At 42.3% G+C, this 20,720-nt stretch overlaps 1 protein-coding gene and 1 long non-coding RNA gene across 10 annotated transcripts in view; one reads left to right on the top strand and one right to left on the bottom strand.

The window, feature by feature from the left end:
• LOC123570274 (uncharacterized) overlaps positions 1–20,720 on the top strand; it is a 36,930-nt gene that overhangs the window by 10,971 nt on the left and 5,239 nt on the right. The window contains exon 3 of the long non-coding RNA XR_006694346.3: positions 19,120–19,303. This is a non-coding gene — a long non-coding RNA (uncharacterized lncRNA). The remainder of the gene's footprint in view (positions 1–19,119; positions 19,304–20,720) is intronic.
• The window catches only part of FPR3 (formyl peptide receptor 3), a 34,100-nt gene continuing 16,071 nt past the window's right edge, over positions 2,692–20,720 (bottom strand). For 6 of the 9 annotated variants that reach the window (XM_045379659.3, XM_065534837.2, XM_065534835.2 and 3 more), the window contains one exon: positions 2,692–5,193. In XM_045379659.3, the coding sequence (XP_045235594.2) occupies positions 4,122–5,183 (1,062 nt within the window). In that variant the 5' untranslated portion in view covers positions 5,184–5,193 and the 3' untranslated portion in view covers positions 2,692–4,121. Of the gene's footprint in view, positions 5,194–10,940; positions 11,113–14,670; positions 14,803–20,720 lie in introns of those variants that run through there. The other 3 variants (XR_012427923.1, XR_012427924.1, XM_074024470.1) reach the window with 2 other exon arrangements.

Below are 20,720 nucleotides of genomic sequence, written 5' to 3'. Positions count from 1 at the left end.
ACCCACAATATATCATCATGAAATGGGAATTGAGAATCCACAATGAAAACTCCTGAAGAGGAAAAGAAAAATGGAGAGAATGTAGTGGCTTTGTTCTACTGCAATTAACCAAGGCCAGTGGGAAGGAATAGTAAGAATCCCCTGTCCTGGCAGTGGAGGAAGTCTCTTAATTAGCCATCTGGAAGCCCTGGCATTCCTATCTAAATTTTGTCCTTCTTTTATTTTCTTTCTTTCTTTCTTTCTTTCTTTCTTTCTTTCTTTCTTTCTTTCTTTCTTTCTTTCTTTTTCTTTCTTTCTTTTTCTTTTTCTGTTTCTTTCTTTCTTTCTTTCTTTCTTTCTTTCTTTCTTTCTTTCTTTCTTTCTTTCTTTCTTTCTTTCTCTTTCTTCCTTTCCTTTCCTTTCCTTTCCTTTCCTTTCCTTTCCTTTCCTTTCCTTTCCTTTCCTTTCCTTTCCTTTCCTTTCCTTTCCTTTCCTTTCCTTTCCTTTCCTTTCCTTTCCTTTCCTTTCCTTTCCTTCTTCCTTTCCTTCCTTTCTTTCTTTCTGATGGAATCTTTCTCTCTCTCCCAGGCTAGAGTGCAGTGGCATATTCTCAGCTCATTGCAACCTCTGCCTCCCAGGTTCAAACAATTCTCCTTCCTCAGCCTCCCAAGTAGCTGGGATTACAGGTGCGCACCACCATGCGCAGATAATTTTTGTATTTTTTGTAGAGACAGGATTTCCACATGTTGGCCAGACTGGTCTAGAACTCTTGACCTCAAATAATCCACCCACCTTGGCCTCCCAAAGTGCTGGGATTATAGGAGTCAGCCATCATGCCCAGCCTTGTTCCTTCTTTTCTATGGCTACACCTTGGTTGGGCATTTAAGAATATACACCTCCTGAGAACTCTAAAGCGTTTATAGGAGTCAAACGTGCAAATGAAATGCGCGAACTGCTCTACCTTGGAAATGCAAATAACTTTAGGAGAGACAGAAGGGAAAAGGAGAAGAAAACGGAGTAAAGCAGTGGAGTGAGTGAGAACGTTGATAACAGGACTGCCTGATATTCATGTTGAGTGGTGTCTTTTGCCAGTGCATCAGGGAAGTATGTTACACAATACAGAATTAACAACTTCTGAGTGTTTATGTGCAGAAAGCAAGGTAAAAGGCTGAGTTATGAGTTATTTATTTAAATATGAAGTCATTAGGCAATAATTAGCCAGAGTAGTTTACTTAAGCAGAAGCTCAAAATCAGCAATGTTCATGAAAATGTAAGCCAGCTGGGAATTTACAAATATTGTGGACATGAGGATGGGAATTTCCTAGACCTGACCTGATTCATATTATGAGGACTGGAGATAATTTTGACTGGACATTAAGTGATGTTATTGTTTATTAATGAGGTAAACATTTATTGAGTGTCTATCACATATCAGACACTATCTTATATGCAGGGGATTGGGATTCATCAGCAAACAATATAGACCAAAATTCCTGCCCTCAGATAGCTTACATTCTCATTACTTGAAAGAAACATATCAACTACCATACAGTTATTATACTGTTTCATGCCAATAAGTGAAATCACATTTGCAAAAATTTTGACAGTGAGAGATGTCTAACGTGGCTGACTCCTTCCTGCCTCTAGCCTCAAAGGTTGTCTGTCTTTGCTCACTCCTGTATATAGGCTAAGATAACCAGGGGAAGAATTTAGTTTATGGTTTAACATGGAAGCAAGGATGATAGTAGGCCTTCCCTAACTCACACCCTCCTTGTTCTGGGACTGAAAGGCAATGAAAGGCCTAAGATTAGGATTGTGTGAGGAGTCTGAATTCTGCTAAAATGAAGGATTATAGTTTCTATAATCCTTTACTGCCAGGTGTCATGTGGCCGGTGACACCTGGGCAGTAAAGGCCAAGATTTGTAACTTCCCCAATCACTTCTATAGGTGACACCTCTATTGTAGACCCTAGGATTAGTCTTTTGAGATGTTTTTCAGACTTTCATTGTAGCAACTGACTGACCCCACAGAGAGCTCATGACTCATGACTCAAGTGGTCCTGTGACCCCCTCACTCCAAGGCAGACTCAGTGCATGAGGACCACTTTCAACTCTCCTATGGTTGCCTTCCCAACCAGTCAGCAGCACCCATTCCCTAGTCCCCTGCCCACCAAACTATCTTTGAAAAACCATAACCTCTCAGGGAAACTGATTTGAATGATAACTCCAGTTCATCCATGTGGCCAGCATCATGTTAATTAAACTCTTTCTTTACTGCAATACCACAGTCTCAGTAAACTGGTTTTGTCTGTGCAGCAGGCAGGAAGAACCCACTGGGTGATTACATAAGTTTGGTAGTTGGGATGAAATGGCCAAATTTCTTGAATTTGAAAATCACAGTCTACCAAAAGTGAGCAATGTGAAAAAGAAAATGGCCAGGTCTAATAATTATTAAAGAAATTGAACCTATATTTAAAAGCCTTCCCAAAAAACAAACCCAAGATCCAGTTGACTTCACTAGCAAATTTTTCTAAATGTTTAAAAAAGATATAATACCTGAGGATAGAATTAGAAAATTGCTTCCAAACTCCTTTCAGGAAAATATGCGTTTTATGTAAAAGTTAACAAGGACAGTAGAGAAAAGTGAAATAACAGAGCCATCTCTACATAAACATAAATACAGAAATTCTAAACAAATCTGTGACACAGATTATAAATGTTCAAAAATCATGGGCAAGCGTGGTTTATTTCAGAAATGCAAGGGTAGTATAACATTGAAAACATAATCTAATTTATAATGATATAAATAAAAGAATAAAAGTAATATGATCTTGTTAATATTTACAGAAACCGCATTTAATAAAGTTCAATATTCATTCACAATTTAAACAATAAAAGAAAACTCTTAACAAATAAGAATAGAAGAAACCTTCTACAGTCTGACTTTAAAAAGAGAAAGCCCGAGGAAGCTTATGGCAAACATTTTACTTAATGGTAGATAAAGGATTTTTTCTAAAAAAACACTATCTCATCTAAGCCTTACAAATCCCCCCACTTTGTCTCTTCTCTTGTACTCTTTTCCCACTTCCACTTAGTCTCAGGATATAGGCTGAGGTCCAGACATGAAAAATAACACCCACAGTGGCCTTATTATCTACTTCTTACCCTCAAATCAGGGAGGGCACTGAAATATTTTCCCTGAGGAAATACTTGAGCCACTCATCCTGTAATGACTCAATGTGACCAAGGTTAAATGAAGTTAGGACTGAGATTAGGGTATCTGGTATTAAGATGTATGTTGGTTTTAGCCCATGGTTTCTGCTTCATAACTCCCGTATCCCTTGCTACACGCCTTTGTTATAATGTTGGGTGGGTTAAGCCTCAGGAAACAGAATCTCTCTCCTTTCCTTTCATCTACCCCAAAGCAGGACTCTAATCTTCCCTCACCTTTCTAATTGTGGGTCTTAAGACCCTCCCCAGGGAGGGTGCCATCCTGTACTCTGGAGGAAAGAATGCTGACATCATGAAGCTTCCATAAAAACCCAAGAGGACTGGATTTGGAGAGCTTCATGAGAGGTGAACACGCAGAGGTTCCCGGAGGGTGATGCACTTAGGAAGGGCATGGAACCTGCTCATTTCTTCCTGCATACCTTGCCCTATGCGCCTCTTCATCTGTATCCTTTGTAGTATCTTTTATAATAAACCAGCAAGCCAAAATAAATGTTTGCTGAGTTCTGTGAGCCACTCTAGCAGTTAAATTATTTCTCTGAGTTCCATGAGCCACTCTACCCCTAAAGAGGGGGTAGTGGGAACCCTGATTGAAGCTGGTTGGTCCAGAGTTTCAGAAGGCTGGATTTGTGACTTGTGTCTCAACTGGAGGAGCAGACTTGGGGAATGAGCCTTAAATCTGTGGGATCTGACACTAACTCCAGGTAGATAGTGTTGGAATTTAATTGTCCGACACCCAGATGGTGTCTACTGCTTGGTTGTGGGGAAAACCTCCTACACGTTTGGTACAGACTTCTTTTATGTTGATGATTGTGGTGGTGGTGGTAGTATGAATGTAGAAGAAAAACACTGTCAGAATTTTTTTTCCGCTTAATGCAGGGTAGAAAGAGACAGAGCCCCAAAATATCCCCGACCTCACATTGCTTGTAACTCCCTCTCCTCAGGAGGTGAAGTGGAATTGGTGTCTGTGTTGCTGGTCTGGGTTGAGTCAGGGACCTCAGTCAGGGCCCTCTCCAAACTAGTGGGCAAGGAGCGAATCAGTCTTTCTTGGAAGTTATGACCCATGAAGACGTAGAGAACTGGGTTGAGGCAGCTGTTAAAAAAGGCCAAGGAGCTTGTTGGGTAAAGCAGGACAATAATGATTTTGTATTTGCCATTGAACAAAATCTCTTTGAGCCAGACTGCCATTAGAATGCCAGTTAGTTCATAAGGGAACCAACAGATGAAGAAAGAAGCCACCACAGCAGTGAAGATGTGTAAGGGACGGCTGGATTTAGTCATGCGCTTTTTGTGAATTTTGGCAACGATGATCCCATAGCAGACTGTGATGATGGACATGGGTATGCTGAAGCCAATAATGAAGTGGAGGATCAGAGAGACCTTGGCCATGGTAATGAACACGTTCATCCTCTCTACAACAGTGTCACCCCAGAATGGAAATCTGAAAATACAGTGTGTGTCCCCATTCTCAGTACTTACTGTAGTCCAGAAGATGAAATCTGGTAAGGTAAGGACTGTGGCAAGAACCCAGAGTCCCATGATCACCCTCTTGGCCAGACTCAAGGTGCGATGGTTCTGGGCCCAGGCTGGATGCAGGACACAAATACAGCGGTCCAGAGCAATGACAGTGATCAGGTAGACACTGACAAACAGGTTGATGTCTATCATGACATGAACTAACTTACATAGGAACGAGCCAAAAGGCCATTTTTCTCTCATGGCGACTGAGACCATTCGGAATGGTAGGATGGCACTGAAAGAGAAGTCAGCCAGGGCCAGGTTCAGGTAACAGATGGTGCTGACTGTGCGTGTCATCTGGAATCCAGCCACCCAGATCACGAGCCCATTGCCCAGGACTCCGAAGACAAAGGTGACTCCGTGGACTAGCAGTGAGAAGATCCACAGAACGGTGTAGCCAGCAGGCTCAGGGAGCACCTCCTCAGATTCATTCAGAGGAATGGAGAAGTCGCTTTCCATCTTCCCACACCTGTAACATTTCAGCAATGGCCATTTCTCAGCTGTGGCACCATCTTACAGTACAACTATTCATTAACTTCCACTATAGCTCCTCCTCCTACCAAGACCCACCCTAGTGAGCCTTGTGAATAGTTATAACATAAAATTGGCACTCTCTCAGAGTTCCTTTGGGAAAGGATAGTTCTCCATATCCCCGTCATTATTAATATGCATTCCATCTATCAGGCTGATTAGCAGGAGGATTAAAAGGGCTCTATCCACCAGCGGAAATACTGAACTAAGAGTGTGTGGACAATGGAAATTGAGCATAGGCAGCTTCAGCGTCGTGAGGAAGGCACAAGACTCAGAGTCAGAAGGTTCACATCTGTGGCCTCTGTCACTCAATGCAAACATGCTGGCAAGCTCTGCAACTTCTTTCGGCCCCATGCTCTCCCAGTCTCCCAGCTCCTGTCCCTCCCACTGTGAGGACCCTTTACCTATTTTTTAGTTGATATTTAATTTAAAGTTTTAGGATTTGGGTTGAGTTCATAGCTGAAGAGGATTTGGAACCATTACCTGTAATATGTAGACATATATTACGTGTTATAGGCCGGGCGTGGTGACTCATGCCTGTAACCCCAGCACTTTAGGAGATTGAGGAGGATGGATCACTTGAGGTCAGGAGTTGGAGACTAGCCTGGCCAACATGGTGAAACTCCATCTCTACTAAAAATACAAAACTTAGCCAGGTGTGGTGGCGAGAGCCTGTAACTCCAACTACTTAGGAGGCTGAGGCAGGAGAATTGCTTGAACCCAGGAGGCGGAGGTTGCAGTGAGCCAAGATCGTGCCATTGCACTTCAGCCTGGGCGTCAGAGCGAGACTCCGTCCCCCTGCCCCCACCAAAAAAAAAAAAAAAAAAAAAAAGCAGAAATATATTACATCCTATAGATTCTATGCTAGAGGAAGTCAACAAAGGGGACCCTATATTTACTTTCTCCCTTCTGCTTTTCATTGTCCCTACTTGATATAAAGTTCTGTGCTTGGGATGCAGTGAATTAGCATTCGTTGTATATCTTCAAGGTCTGTGGGATAAACAGAATGAGCATGAATATTTAGCTAATATTTGTAGGGTTCTTATCAGAGACTATTCACTGTGTTAATTGCTATGTATGGGTTGTAGTTTGGTCTACATAATAGCTCTGTAATATTCATTGTTTGTAGTTTCCGTAGGAATGACTCAATGTTGAGAGCAATTGTGAAATCTGCTGGTCACTTAAGTAGGAAACAGTAGACAAAGATCTTTAATTTAGCTTAGTCTGAATTCTAAGCCCTATCTCTATGCAACAATTTTGACAGATATTGCTGGTGGTGCCCCTCCCCCACAAATAACTGTTCATCATTTCTTCTCTGCAAATCAAATCGCAATTTTGTTCAGTTACTCACTCTTTGGGGAAGGTATCCCTCCTCCATCTTTGCGGGCATATCTTGATTTTCTAATTTGTTCTAACTAGAATTACTTTTGCTTTGCAAGGGATTGCTTATTGGTGGACACATGACTAAATTCTGGGCAATAACACTATGGGAACATATCCTGGTGTGTTTCTGGGATCTATTTCCTTGCTTTTAAGAAACAGAATCACAAAATTACAGTCCCTGTCTCTGCACCAGGTCACATGGGAAGCTGTTGCATCCAACTCAACCCAAAGGTCTCTGTGTCCCTTGTGTCTTTGCCACTTGACCAAATTTGCTTATACTGTGGTCTGTGGGCTTTATCAGAAGCATCCAAGGTATTTGTTAAAGTGCATATTCATGAACCCCACTCTAGAATCTCTCTGTGTAAAAGCTACAGTGATTTTTATGGCCATGAAAATTAGAGACTCTTCCCACCCTGGGCTATCCAGCCTCTCTAAAAGTAACAGCAATTATCTAGCACTTGTTCTCATCTAATACTCATAGTAACATTGTGGGCAGCCATCATTACCCCCTTTTTTTTTTTACCAGAGGGAATTCATGCCCTACGGGTTTTTTTAGATTTTTTAGCATCATGTCCAGCCGGTCAGTGGAGGCAGCAAGATTTGAAATTCAGGATGAACAACTTTAGAGCCACTACCTTTGCAACTCTAAAGTGCTGCATTTGAAAGGAGTTCCCCAAAGATTTCCAGCATATGGTCATACCCTAGTATCATGGTTTTTTCCTCCTTTCCCTTTCTCTCTTCCTTCTTTTCTTCCTGTCATTACCAGTCACATTCACTGAGGTCTTTCATGGGACATTGTTTAATGTAGCTCCAGGTTTCTCAACCTTGACACTACTGACAATTGGGGCTGCATAATTCTTTGTTGTGGGGGACTGTTCTGTACACAGTAGAATATTTAGCAGCACCCCTGGCCTCTATCCACTGATGCTAGTAGCAACTCCCCCTTCAGGAGTGACAACTGAAAGTGTCTATAGACATTGTCAAAGGTACCGTAGGAGGCAAAATTCCCCCTAGTTGCACATCACTGTTACAGAGTAAAGAGCCCTGGGCTTTGGGGTCAGTTAGATCTCTACTCTTTAGTACCTTGCCAATATGGGTTCTTGGTCAGTGACATCTCTTTGAGCCTCAGTTTTCTCCTCTGCAGAACAAGGACAATTTTGTGGTGACGTCTAACTTTCAGGTGAGGATTAAGTGAGACTGGACATGGAAATCTAGGCTAGACTGAGTGTCTGTGACAAATGGGAACGCTTGGTCCTCACCAGACTGTGTGCTGTGTCATGGGGCTCAATCTTGGGTCATGCCTTACAGAGCTCAAGGTCAGGACAAGAACAATGCTCATAGCAATAGTGGCTACTACTTATGAACATTACTCACATGCCAAGAGCTTCTCCTTTAACCCTAACAATGCCTCTCACAGCCTCTACAGATGAGATGTGTTAATATGTGTAAGCACTGAACACACCCTGAGACATGGTGCATATTGACTAATCTTAGTTTGAATTAGCACAGATGAGGAAGTTGACTTATATTGGTTACATTAATTATTTAAAGCCCCCGGTTAGAAAGGGGTAGAACCAGAGTTGGAGCTCAACCAAACTGATTTCAACAGAATTGTATGGTTAACCCTCTCCCATTCCTTAGTTCCTCAGCAGACTCAGATTTTCTCCACCCACTCTCCAAATATCCTAGAAGACATTCAGACAGTATGATGTATCCATATTCTCTAAGTCATTTGGAAATGTTGACACAAGAGGAAAAGATGAATGTGCAGTGACAGGTGGGGACAGACCAACAAGACAATGTTGTAAAATTTTGGATCCACCCTAGTTATAAAGTGGAGAAGAGAACCATGGACTAGAGATGACACCTGTACTGATTATGAGGGCTGCTATTTGATGCAATCCCAATGTGTGTCAACCAATGTATATTTTATTATTTCTATATCCTTGCTTTGGGACAAATACCGTTCTTGTGTAATCCATAGGAAACCATGGCTCAGAGAGGGGAAGTGACTTGTTCAATGTCACAGTTATTGAGAGGCTCAAATGGATGTATGATTACAGATTTCAAATGGAAACTCAGCATTTCCTTGTTAGCATCTGCTTCTCCAGCACGTATGATTTCTGATGCATTAAAATAACATTCAGCCCTTCTGCTTTCTCCTCAAACTGACCAACTTCCTCTACTATTCCACTCTCAGCTGATGGCCTTGGCTGATATTTTAATGAGAAAATGGTAACAATTAGATGTGCATTTTTTAGCCTTTTCTTTCCTAACCCTCAATTTACCTGTCCTTGTTATTGTGAATAAATACTACTTCTTTTTCCCAGTGACTTTCCTCTTCACATTTGCTTTCCATCCCTCTCTCTCTCGTTTCCCCAAGAACTAGTATTTGTCCTTCTGCTTTCTGCTAAAAAGAAACTCTCAAGATTTTATTTCTACTAGATACTTCTGGTTACCACATAAACATTATCCTATTCCTTCCCTTTAAAAAGAAACCAATCTTGGCCCCTATTTCTTTCCAAACTTCAACCCTATTTCTTTAAGAGAAGTGTTTTCTGTAAAGAGATTTCCTAGCTAAACCTTAGAAATGGTTGTCTCTAATTGCTTGCTTTTTTTTTTTCTCACCTCACCTATTCTGCTGAATCCATTCCATATTGACTTTACTCCTTAGCACTCCAGCTAATGAACTCTCCTAAGGGTGCACATGACCTCCAGACTGCCAAATCCAGTGGACCTTTCTCAGTTTTTATCCTGATGTTCCAGTGACATAGGAACAACTGGATCTCTTTCCCCTAATTCAAGCATATTTTTTCCCATATCATAAGATGATAAGATGTACACACAATCCACTCTTGGTTGTCTTTACGGCTCAGTTGGCCACCTCTTTTCAGTCCAATTTACTGGTGTTTTCTGCTCTAAATGTCTCTAAATTTAGGGTGTCCCACATTCTATAGGTGATATCATTCAGTCTCACAGCTTAAAGTATCATGCTGTCTTCTCATCTGAATTGTTAGCACTGGCCTCCCCTGGGGCTCTAGTCTCATATAATCAATTGACTTCTTGATATCGCCCCATGAGAGTCCCATAGACACTCCAAACCAAACATTGCCCAAACCAACCGGTTGTTTGTCCCTTGCTCCCAAACCTGCCGTTCTTCCAATATTCTGTATCTATTTGGAGTTTAAATATTCAGTTATTAAAGCTCTAAATCTAGAACTCACCTTTCATTTTCCTTACCAGCCAATACAATCCAAGTCCTATTGATTATATCTGCAGAACATGCTGAATGCACAGCCAGAGCCATCTCCATCTCCACTACCCATGTCCATGGCCCTGTTAGACTTGGATATTTGTACAAACTTTGCAGATAGCTTGTTCCTGGCCCTGCTGTTCCCTCTCCTAAAGCCCAGACACAGACAAATTGTATTTTAATAGGAAAAATAAGACAATGAGTTATTCTTCTCAGCACTCTTCTATGGCTTCCACATTTCTAACTCACACTTCTCAAGCACCCTGGGATTTGTCTTGTGTATCCCCAGACCTCATCTCTGCCCTCTCACCTGACACACTGTGCTGGACCCGGTGGACTCCTTGATTCCTTGACCATGCCAGCTTCTTGCCATTTCAGGGCTTTTGCTTTCTCTCTTCCTTCTGCCTACTATGATCTTCCTCTGGAGCTTTCCACACCTGGCTCTTTCTGAATATTTATATTTTAGCTTAAATAGCTTGTCCTCAGAGATATCCTCTTGACCCATTTGCAAAATGGCTGCCCCAGGTCCAACCTATCTCACCAGATGCTTTTCGTCTTTGTTCATTCCTTTATTTTCTATCCTAAATACTTTCTGCATTGATACACAAACTCCACAAGTAGCACCTTCTTTCAGTGCTATGTCTCTAGCATAGAAACATAATGTGATCTGTAAACATGGGCCACATTTGTGTCTTATAATTTTCAAGTAGCCATGTGTAAACAGAGTAGGAAACATTTGGGAAATTAACACCAATAATGTATTTTCTTGAATCCTACATATCTAAAAGGATATCATTGGAACATTTAATCAGAATAAAAATTATGAATGAGATAAATGGCATTCTTTTTTCATACTAAGTCTTAGAAGACATGAAATGCATTTTATACTTATAGCACACTTAAGGTTAAATGAGAAAAATAGCAAGCACCCAAAAGCTGTATTTGGCAAGTGATACTTCATTGCACAGCCCTGCTCCAGAGTTTAGGAAATGTCTGTCATAGAGCAGGCATTCCAACAATAATTTTTAAGTTGCCAGACCCCAACTTACCACCAGCTGAGTTCCTTTTCTTGTGGCCAGTTCCTGACTTCCTGTCGAGCAACACAAGCTCCAAGGATTTGTCAAAAGACAAAATTACAACTAATTTAGTGTAAAGTTTTTATTGACTTTATTTGTAATTCAAGAATCAACACCTCATCCCTCAAAATAGAATGCATGTGTTGATGAGTAGAACAGAGAAGTTTGATTTTATTGGGAGAGGAGGGCTAAAGAAAGCAGAAACAAAGAAAAAAAATGCTGAATAGTAATTTCGAAGTTGCTTTTTCTGTACAGTGGGAATAGGGAAACAATAATTTAAGAAAAAAAAAACAGATTGACTGACATGGTTACTTAGGTTACTTCTTTTGTAAGGATTAAAGCAGAGGCATTTTCATGGCTACTGAAAGTGACCTGTTTGGGAATTTGGCTATCTTCTCTCTCCCTCTTTATGATTTTTTAGAAAGCCAGATAAACAACTTAATTTTTGGTTTGGTGTCATGGAACTTTAGTATGAGTGACTCTATTTTGGGTTTGTTTGTTGAGTGTAGTACAGTAGCTCAGTTTAAGCCAATGGTGTCCTGTGATTTTTACATAATAGGCTTCAGCAGAGACTTCGCTGAAGGACAAGGGGACAATGGAGCTGGAATCAATCCAGTGGCAGAAACTCAGAGTTTCTTACCATTCCCAGAAGACACCTTGGAGATGTCATCAAACTACTCATCTTAGAAACCTATGTGTCTGAATGTTCCTTCACCTCTAACTTTCTGTGGGAGACTGGAGTTCATCCCTCCAAATAACCAGGGTCAAGGAATATGAGAGTCCAGGCCCTTTCTTCTTCTTCTTCTTCAGAGATTCAGGAAAATGAAAGAAACAATTACCGAGGTGAAAAAATGAGAGGAAAACAATAAACAACAAAGATGCATGATTAAGCAAAAACTCACTTCTCTATTTACACATGTACTTCTAACAGCATATGTGTGGGCTTTTTTCCAAACAAAGCAATTCTTCAATTCTCTGGAGACACCACTGTCTATCCTACAATTAAATTCAGTTCTGATGCTGTCTAACTGGAGCCAGCGTCATATCACGCAAGTTAAAGCACTCACTCCCACAAGACTGTCTTCACTTCAGACACCAATCCAAGTCCCACGTGGCCACCTGTACTTCTGACTGATGGGCTATAAATCAGGGGTTCCTGTGACCCCCTCATCAGGTTTGGTAATTTGCTAGAATGGCACACAGAACACAATAAATCACTTTGCTTTCATTTACTGGTTTATTTTAAAGAGTACAGCTTAGGCCAGGCATGGTGGTTCACGCCAGTAATCCCAGCACTTTGAGAGTCTGAGGCTGGTGGATCACTTGAGGCCAGGATTTGGAGACCAGTCTGGCCAATGCGGCAAAACCCTGTCTCTACTAAAAATACAGAAATTAACCGGGTGTGGTGGCACATGCCAGTAATTTCAGCTACTGAGAAGGCTGAGGCACGAGAATCATTTGAACCCAGGAAGAAGAGGTTGTAGTCAGCCGAGATCATGCCACTGTACTCCAAGCCTGGGCAACAGAGTGAGACTTTGTATCAAAAAAAAGGAGAAAAGAATACAGCTCAAAAACAGTCAAAATAGATGCATAGGGCAAGTATATAGCAAGGGAGAGGTTGGGGTGGTACATGGAACTTCCATGCTCTCTCTTCAGGCACTCACCCTTCTGGCACCTCTATGTGTTCACCAACTCAAGACGCTCATCTAATCTCATTTTTCAAGAGGGTTTTTTTTTTTTTTTTTTTGATAGGATCTGACTCTCTTCCCCAGTCTGGGGTTCAGTGGTACAGTCACAGCTCACTGCAGTCTCAAACTCGTGGGCTCAAGTGATCCTCCCACCTCAGCCTCCTGAGCTGCTGGGACTGTAGGTGCGTGGAACCATACCTGGCTAATTTCTTTTCTTTTTTTTTTTGAGACAAGGTCTCATTCTGTCACCCAGGCTGGAGTCTAGTTGCATGATCCCTGCTCCCTGCAACCTCCACTTCCCTGGGCTCAAGGGATTCTCCAGCCTCAGCTTCCTGAATAGTGAGGACTACAGGCGTGAGATAACCATGCCCAACTACTTTTTTGTATTTTTTTGTACAAACAGGGTTTCACTGTGTTGCCCAGACTGGTCTCAAACTCCTGGGCTTAAAGTGATCTGCCCGCCTTAGCCTCACAAAGGGCTAGGATGTCAAGTGTGAGCCACCATGCCTGGTCTCTAACTTTTTTTTTTTTTTTTTTTTTGACAGAGTCTCACCGTTTCCCCCCGACTGGAGTGCAGTGGCGGGATCTTGGCTCACGGCAACCTCCACCTCCCAGGTTCAAGCGATTCTCCTGCCTCAGTCTCCTGAGTAGCTGGGGCTACAGGCGCGCATCACCATGCCTCTCTAATTTCTGTATTTTTAGTAGAGACAGGCCTGATCTCGAATTCCTGACTTCGAGATCCACCCACCTCAGTCTTTGACAGTGCTGGGATTACAGGCGTGAGGCCAACATTTTTTATAGAACTCAATCTCCAGTCCCCACTTCCCCTTCCTGGAAGTCAATAGGTGGAACTGAAAACTCCAACCCTCCAGTCACTTTATTTTTGTGGTGGCCAGCCCTAACTGAGGCTATCAAGGGACCTCACCCTAAATAACCTCACTAACATAAAATGAGATGTGATAAAAGGTGGCTCGCGCCTGCATTCCCAGCACTTTGGGAGGCCGAGGTAGGTAGATCATTTGAAGTCGGGAGTTCAAGACCAACCTGGGCAACAAGGTGAAACCCTGCCTCTACTAAAAATACAAAAATTAGCCAGGCATGGTGGCAGGTGGCTGTAGTCCCAGCTACTTTGGAGGCTGAGGCAGGAGAATCGCTTGAACCCAGGAGGTGGAGGTTGCAGTGGGCTGAGATTGTGCCACTGCACTCAAGCCTGTGGGGCAGAGCGAGACTCTATCTCAAAACAAACCAACCAAACAAACCAAAAAAAGTGATTTTTAGGCTGGGTCTGGTGGCTCATGCCTGTAATCCCCACACTTTGCAAGGCTGAGGTGGGCAGATCACCTGAGTCAGGAGTTCAAGACCAGCCTGGCCAACATGGTGGAAACCCATCTCTACTAAAAATAAAAAAATTAGCCCGGCATGATGCACATGCCTGTAGTCCCAGCTGCTCAGGAGACCAAGCAGGAGAATCACTTGAACCCAGGAGATGGAGGTTGCAATGAGCCGAGATCATACCACTGCACTTCAGCCTGGGTGACAGAACTAGAATCTGTCTCAAAACAAAAACAAAACAAACAAAAAACCTTGAGAGGTGAGGCAGATGCATGAGAGAGTACCCTTTATCCAATATCATTACCAAGATTAACCTCTTAACCTTCTGCTCCAGAGGGAGATAATTTGTCAGACATGCAACATAGCTCTAAGGATTAGTTAATAGACAAAATTACAACAAATTTAGTTCAAATATCTTAATCTGAGAAGAGTTAAAGGTCTAAATCTGAGGAGATGGGCCCTTTCTGAGATTTTAAGCAACATCAAGACATTGTTCTCCAGCTGAAGCACCACAACCGTGAAGACAAGTGGAGAGGCAGAAAACAAGAGTCAACTATTTTCTCTTTTCTCCCCCAATCACTATACCAAAAGGATGTTTTCAGTGATCAAGTATAGTAAACATATGAAGCACATAAACCAAAAAGGAATTTATTATTACAAAAAGTTTTGCAAGGTGATAGAATCTGAGTCTAAATAAGAACTGGGTTTCATTGAAGCCCTTTGCTTCACCATCCTATTGGCATTCTTCCAGGGCCTTCTTGAAAATGACCACAGAATGGCTGCCACTGTTCTGGACATCACATCAACGGGCCCTCCTGAGCAAGAAGAATAAAGACAAACAGAAAAACTGACTTCATTCACATGCCTGTCTCATTTTATAAAGGAGGAAAACATTGGCCAGGTGCAGTGGCTCATGCCTGTAATCCCAGCACTTTGGGAGGCCAAGTCAGGCAGATCATGAGATCAGGAGATTGAGACCATCCTGGCTAACACGGTAAAACCCCGTCTCTACTAAAAATACAAAAGCAAAATTAGCCGGGCTTGGTGGTAGGCACCTCTAGTCCCAGCTATTCAGGAGGCTGAGGTGGGAGAATGGTGTGAACCCAGGAGGTGGAGCTTGCAGTGAGCCAAGATCACACCAATGCACTCCAACCGAGGCAACAGAGCAAGACTCTGTGGGAAAAAAAAAAAAAAAAGAGGAAAACATCTTGCCACCTGATTAGAATGGAATTTACTTATCAGGTAATGAGGGGTGGCAGGTATTATGTTGATGCAGGTCTCTGAAGAGGTACTTCCTTGCCAGCTGCTGGAGACATAGAGATCAACCAGACATGGGCTCTGCCCTGGAGATGCCGATCACCCGGATAGAGAGATGAGAGTGCAGTGTTTGGGTCATGGTAGACTTGGGGTATATAATGATAGACAGATGCCTGGTTCATTATGGGATCCCCCAAAAGGAACAACTAACTCAGACTGACAGGGTCTAGGATTACTTCCTGGAGCAGGTAACACCTGAGCTGAGTTTAAAGGCCTGGGTAAAGGAGAAAAAAATAATTCAATCTAGGCAGAAGGGAGTGAAAGCACACAGGAAAAAAGATAAGACATAGCAGGCTATCTTTTGTTGTTAGAGCATAGATGGAGGCAGACAGGCAGACAGCAATACACATTGAGTGTGCAAGCAAGAAGCAGAGGCCATCTCTTGGAGCATCTTGAATCTACAAGAAAAACTTGGAATTCTCTTTAAGGACACAAAAAGTCACATAAGTAGGAAAGGGACTCACTTATCAGGTGTGTACTTCAGAAAAATATTGCTCTAGAGTCCTGCAAAGGGATGGCTTTGAGAATGTTTCTGATTAGAGGCAGAGGCTGTAGAGTGGAGAATGTTGCTGGAGATCAAGGTGAACTTGTTGAAGACTTACTCAGGGAGAAATAGTGTGACACAGAAGAGGTGTGGTTTAGGGAGAGATTGTCCAGGCTTAGTAGATGAGCCTTGAAGACTGGATAGCTATGGAGAGTGAGGAAGAATGAGTGCTCTTTATAAATCCCACATTCCTTAAGTTGTGATTGCTTTATTGTAACTCATCTGCTATGATGTGAATGTTTGTTTCTCCCCTCCCCAGTATGGAGCATAGATGGAGCTTCAAACCAGTATGGAGCTTCCCCCAATATACAGAGGGGAGAAACAAATGTTAGTATGGGAAATTCTAATCTCCAAGGTGATGGTATTAAAAGGTGGGGGTTTTAGATTATGATTGTTCTGCCCTCATAAGTAGGATGAGTGCCTTATAAGAGTCTTATAGGCACTTGTCTTTCCCTTTTACCTTGTGAGGACTGATAGAAAGCACTGTCTGTGAGTAATGGCCCTCACCAGATGTTGAATCTGCTAGCACCTTGATCTTGGACTTTACACCCCCCAGAACTGTGATCAATAAATTTATGGTGTGTGTGTGTGTGTGTGTGTGTGTGTGTGTTGAGACAGAGCATCACTCTATCACCCATGCTGGAGTGCAGTGGCATGATCTCAGTCCATTGCAACCTCCATCTCCAGGGTTCAACCAATTCCCTTACCTCAGCCTCCCCAGTAGCTAGAACTACAGGTGCACCACCATGTCCTGCTAATTTTTATATTTTTTGGTAGAGACAGAGTTTCACCATGTTAGCCAGGCTGATCTCAAACTTGTAACCTCAGGTGATTCACCCACCTCAGCCTCTCAAAAGTGCTGAGATTACATATCAGGGGAACCTGCCCCCGATAATTCATGTAGGTTCTTTTTTATTTCCCTAAGTGTCAGCCAGTCTGAGAAATAAAGGAAAAGAATACAAAAGAGAGAAATTTTAAAGCTGGGTGCCCAGGGGAGACATCACATGTTGGCAGGTTCCATGATGCCCTGCAAGCCACAAAACCAGCAAGTTTTTATTAGTGATTTTCAAAAGGGGAGGGAGTGTATGAATAGAGTGTGGGTCACAGAGATCACATGCTTCACAAATTAATAAAATATCACAAGGCAAATGGAGGCAGGGCGAGATCATAGGACTGGGGCAAAATTAAAATTGCTAATGAAGTTTTGGGCATGCATTGTCATTGATAACATCTTATCGGGAGACAGGGTTTGAGAGCAGACAACTGGTCTGACCAAAATTTATTAGGCGAGAATTTCCTCATCCTAATAGGCCTGGGAACGCTACAAGAGACTGGGGCTTATTTCATCCCTCATCTGCAACTGTAAAAGACAGACATTCCCAAAGCAGCCATTTCAGAGGCCTCCCCTTAGGAACACATTCTCTTTCTCAGGGATGTTCCTTGCTGAGAAAAAGAACTCAGTGATATATCTCCTATTTGCTTTTGAAAGAAGAGAAATATGGCTCTGTTTTGCCCAGCCCACAGGCAGCCAGACTTTAAGGTTATCTCCCTTGTTCCCTGAAATCACTGTTATCCTGTTCTTAAGGTGCCCAGATTTCATATTGTTCAAATACACATGCTCTACAAACAATTTGTGCAGTTAACGCAATCATCACAGGGTCCTGAGATGACATTCATCCTCAGCTTACGAAGATGATGGGATTAAGAGATTAAAGTAAAGACAGGCACAGGAAATCACAAGAGTATTGACTGGGGAAATGATAAGTGTCCATGAAATCTTCACAATTTATGTTCAGAGATTGCAGTAAAAACAGGTATAAGAAATTATAAAAGTATTAATTTGGGGAACTTTAATAAATGTCCATGAAATCTTCACAATTTATGTTCTTCTGCCATGGTTTCAGCCGGTCCCTCCGTTCAGGGTCCCTGACTTCCTGCAACAATTACAGGCATGAGCCACCATGCCTGGCCTAACTTTATGTTGTTTACAAATTATCCAGCATAATAAATGTTGTTATAGTACCTTGAATGGACTAAGAGACAAATTAGTCTAAATGACCATAATGTGTGTATCAAGTGAATCTTCTTGGAGGAGGATGTCCTCAACGTAATGCTGTATGTGTGCTCATGGAGATTGTGGATGTCATTAAGCTCTTGTCTGCAAAGCTTGTGTGTGATGACAAAGCTATGAGGGTACCCCTAGGTGGCCTGGAAAGGTGTATTGTGTTTCTTCAGAGGTGGAGGCAACTGTAGCTGAGGGTCTGTAGAAATAAGCACTTAACAGAACATGCTAGCCAAATGAATTAGAGCAAAATGTTTACCAGTTCTTGATTGAATAGTATTAGCAATTTTTAATAATATTAGATGTTAGATATGGGGGCCCTGATAGATGGGACTACAGCCTTAATGCTGTAGTAGTCCATCATAAGACATTCTTTATGATTTTTTTTTTCCAGATATGGGAACAAGAAGCACTTGGACTGTTAAATGGAGATGCAGTATGGATAGTCACTCTTTTATTAATCATGTTTTGTGTAACAAATTTTAATTATTGAAGGCCATGTTTCACCCTACATTGGGCCGTATTAACTATCTTAACTGGGGGACTAAGTGATCTGATTTTATCAAGCCAATCTCTAAGTGCAAACAACTTACTTTAATTTTAATGTATTATTTATTATGTCTGCTCTACCTCCAACATGTTCTATTTTAGAGCAACGTACCTCCAACATAGGCTATTTTAGAACAATAGGTATGACTATGGGTAATTTAGGCAAGGCTGTAGTTAAAGTGAGGTATACTCATTTTTCAAAATTTTATATATAGTTGCCTTCTCAAGACAATAGGGGCAGAGTGAGTACATTTAGCGGGATCCTTGCAGGGAGCCAAAGACCCCATGGGATATGACCAACTCAGCATTCCACTGGAGGCTATATGATCAAACAGCACACGAATGCAGGATGTGGGCAAACTCACGATTACTGCTGCTACCAGAAGGTTTGCTGAGGGCCATCGCTTCCTGGTGCCGAGCTCCTTGAGGTTGTCTACTGGGACATCTAGAGAATGCAGTCTTGCAAGCCTACTCTGGACTGAGCAGCTGACCCCTTCTTCCACCCCCCTTCTCACTATCTCTTTTGACTAATAAATATGGAGGGCTATGTAAAGCTCAGGGCCCTTGTCCACTAGAGGCAAGGTGCCCCCTGACTCCTTCTTCCAGATGTACTCTTTTGTCTCTTGTCTTTTATTCTCGTGTTCATCCCCCTTTGTTCAGTCCACCAGGGATTGTGGCACATTACATGGTGGTGTCCCGAACAGCCCCAGAATTGGGTGCTCTACAGGTGGCACTCAAACAGGCGACAGTCTGAACACGGGACTATGAGGACATGAATGAAGAAGATCTCCTGGAACAGGGGAAACGGGGACCCCAGGACGAGTCAGCCGGCAGTGGATATAAGGTCAGTGCCCTAAAGAGGTACTGACCAGTGCCCTAAAGAGGTACCGGGAGCAGTGCCTTAAAGAAGTACTGGGAATGGGAAGTTTTCTGAATCAGGGTAACATGGGGCAGATTTTGTCTACTGAAAAAAAACATTATGTGCAGTTGCTTAAAGTTTTGTTGAAACAAACTGGTGCTCAGGTTAGTTCTCAGACATTAACTAAGCTGCTGCAGGAGATTATTACACATAACTGATGGTTTCCACAGGCAGGCACTCTTGATGTGGAAAATTGGGACAAAGCAAGAGAAGGATTAAAACAAGCTCATCAAAAAGGTCTTAAAATTGATTATTCTGTTTTATCCACTTGGAGTTTAGTTCATACTGTACTTGTGCCATTATCTCTTTATTATTCTGCGGGACAGCAGGCTGAATCTAAAAATCTGAATCTGTTGTCCCACTCACAGCTCCAATTGAAAATAAAAAACAGGAGAGGGAGGATAAAAATTGGCCTATACCGCCTCCTCCAGTTGCAGAAACATGTGTACCGCCTCCTTTGGTAGCAGAAATAGAGACCCCAATACAAAGAATTTTATGCTCTGCTGCTATAGCTGAAGAGCCCTTAGGATCTTGTGTTTTTCCTATTTCCATAAGGCCTGATCCAAACAATCCACAGCAGGTTATTCATGAACACACCCCACTGGAGTTTAAGTTGTTGAAGGAATTAAAAGCAGAGTGGTAAATAATGGCATACAGAGCCCATTCACCTTAGGATTGCTAGAATCTGTGTTTGGTGCTATGCGTCTTTCACCCTTTGATGTGAGACACTTGGTGCACACTTGATTGTCCGCTAATGCATATCTGACATGGAATTTAAATTGGCAAGAAATGTGTGCAGACCAGGCTAAACAGAACCGTGTTGCTGAACAGAGACATTACAGAGGATATGCTATTAGGTAATGGCGCTTATTCAGACCTGGGAAGTCAAATGGCACTCCCAGATGCTGCTTATCAGCAGTGTGCACAGGCTGTTGAATGCGCCTGGGCCACTGTTCCTGAAGAGGGAGTCCCAGTACAATCCTTTTTACAAATCATGCAAGGGTCACAGGAACCCTATGTGCAATTTCTTGCAAGATCACAAGAGGCAGTGAAGCATCAGATTCCTCATACCACGGCTGCAGAAATGCTAACCTTAACTCTAGCTTTTGAGAATGCAGACACGGATTGTAAACATGCACTGGCACTGGTGAGGTGTATAAAAAACTTGGGAAATTTTCTCAGAGCTTGTCAAGATGTAGGAACTGAGCTTCATCACTTTGCAATATTAATGCAAGCAGTGGCTAATTTAGCAATTGACAAATCTAAAAGGAGCCAAAGGTCAACCCTAAAATGGGAAAATGTTATAATTGTGGAAAACCTGGGCATCTTATAAAGGAATGCC

The sequence above is a fragment of the Macaca fascicularis genome, chromosome 19 (assembly GCF_037993035.2).
Source record: "Macaca fascicularis isolate 582-1 chromosome 19, T2T-MFA8v1.1".
Classification (NCBI taxonomy): domain Eukaryota; kingdom Metazoa; phylum Chordata; class Mammalia; order Primates; family Cercopithecidae; genus Macaca; species Macaca fascicularis.
Note: the sequence above shows the minus strand (reverse complement) of the source record. Positions and strands in the feature narration are given on the sequence as shown.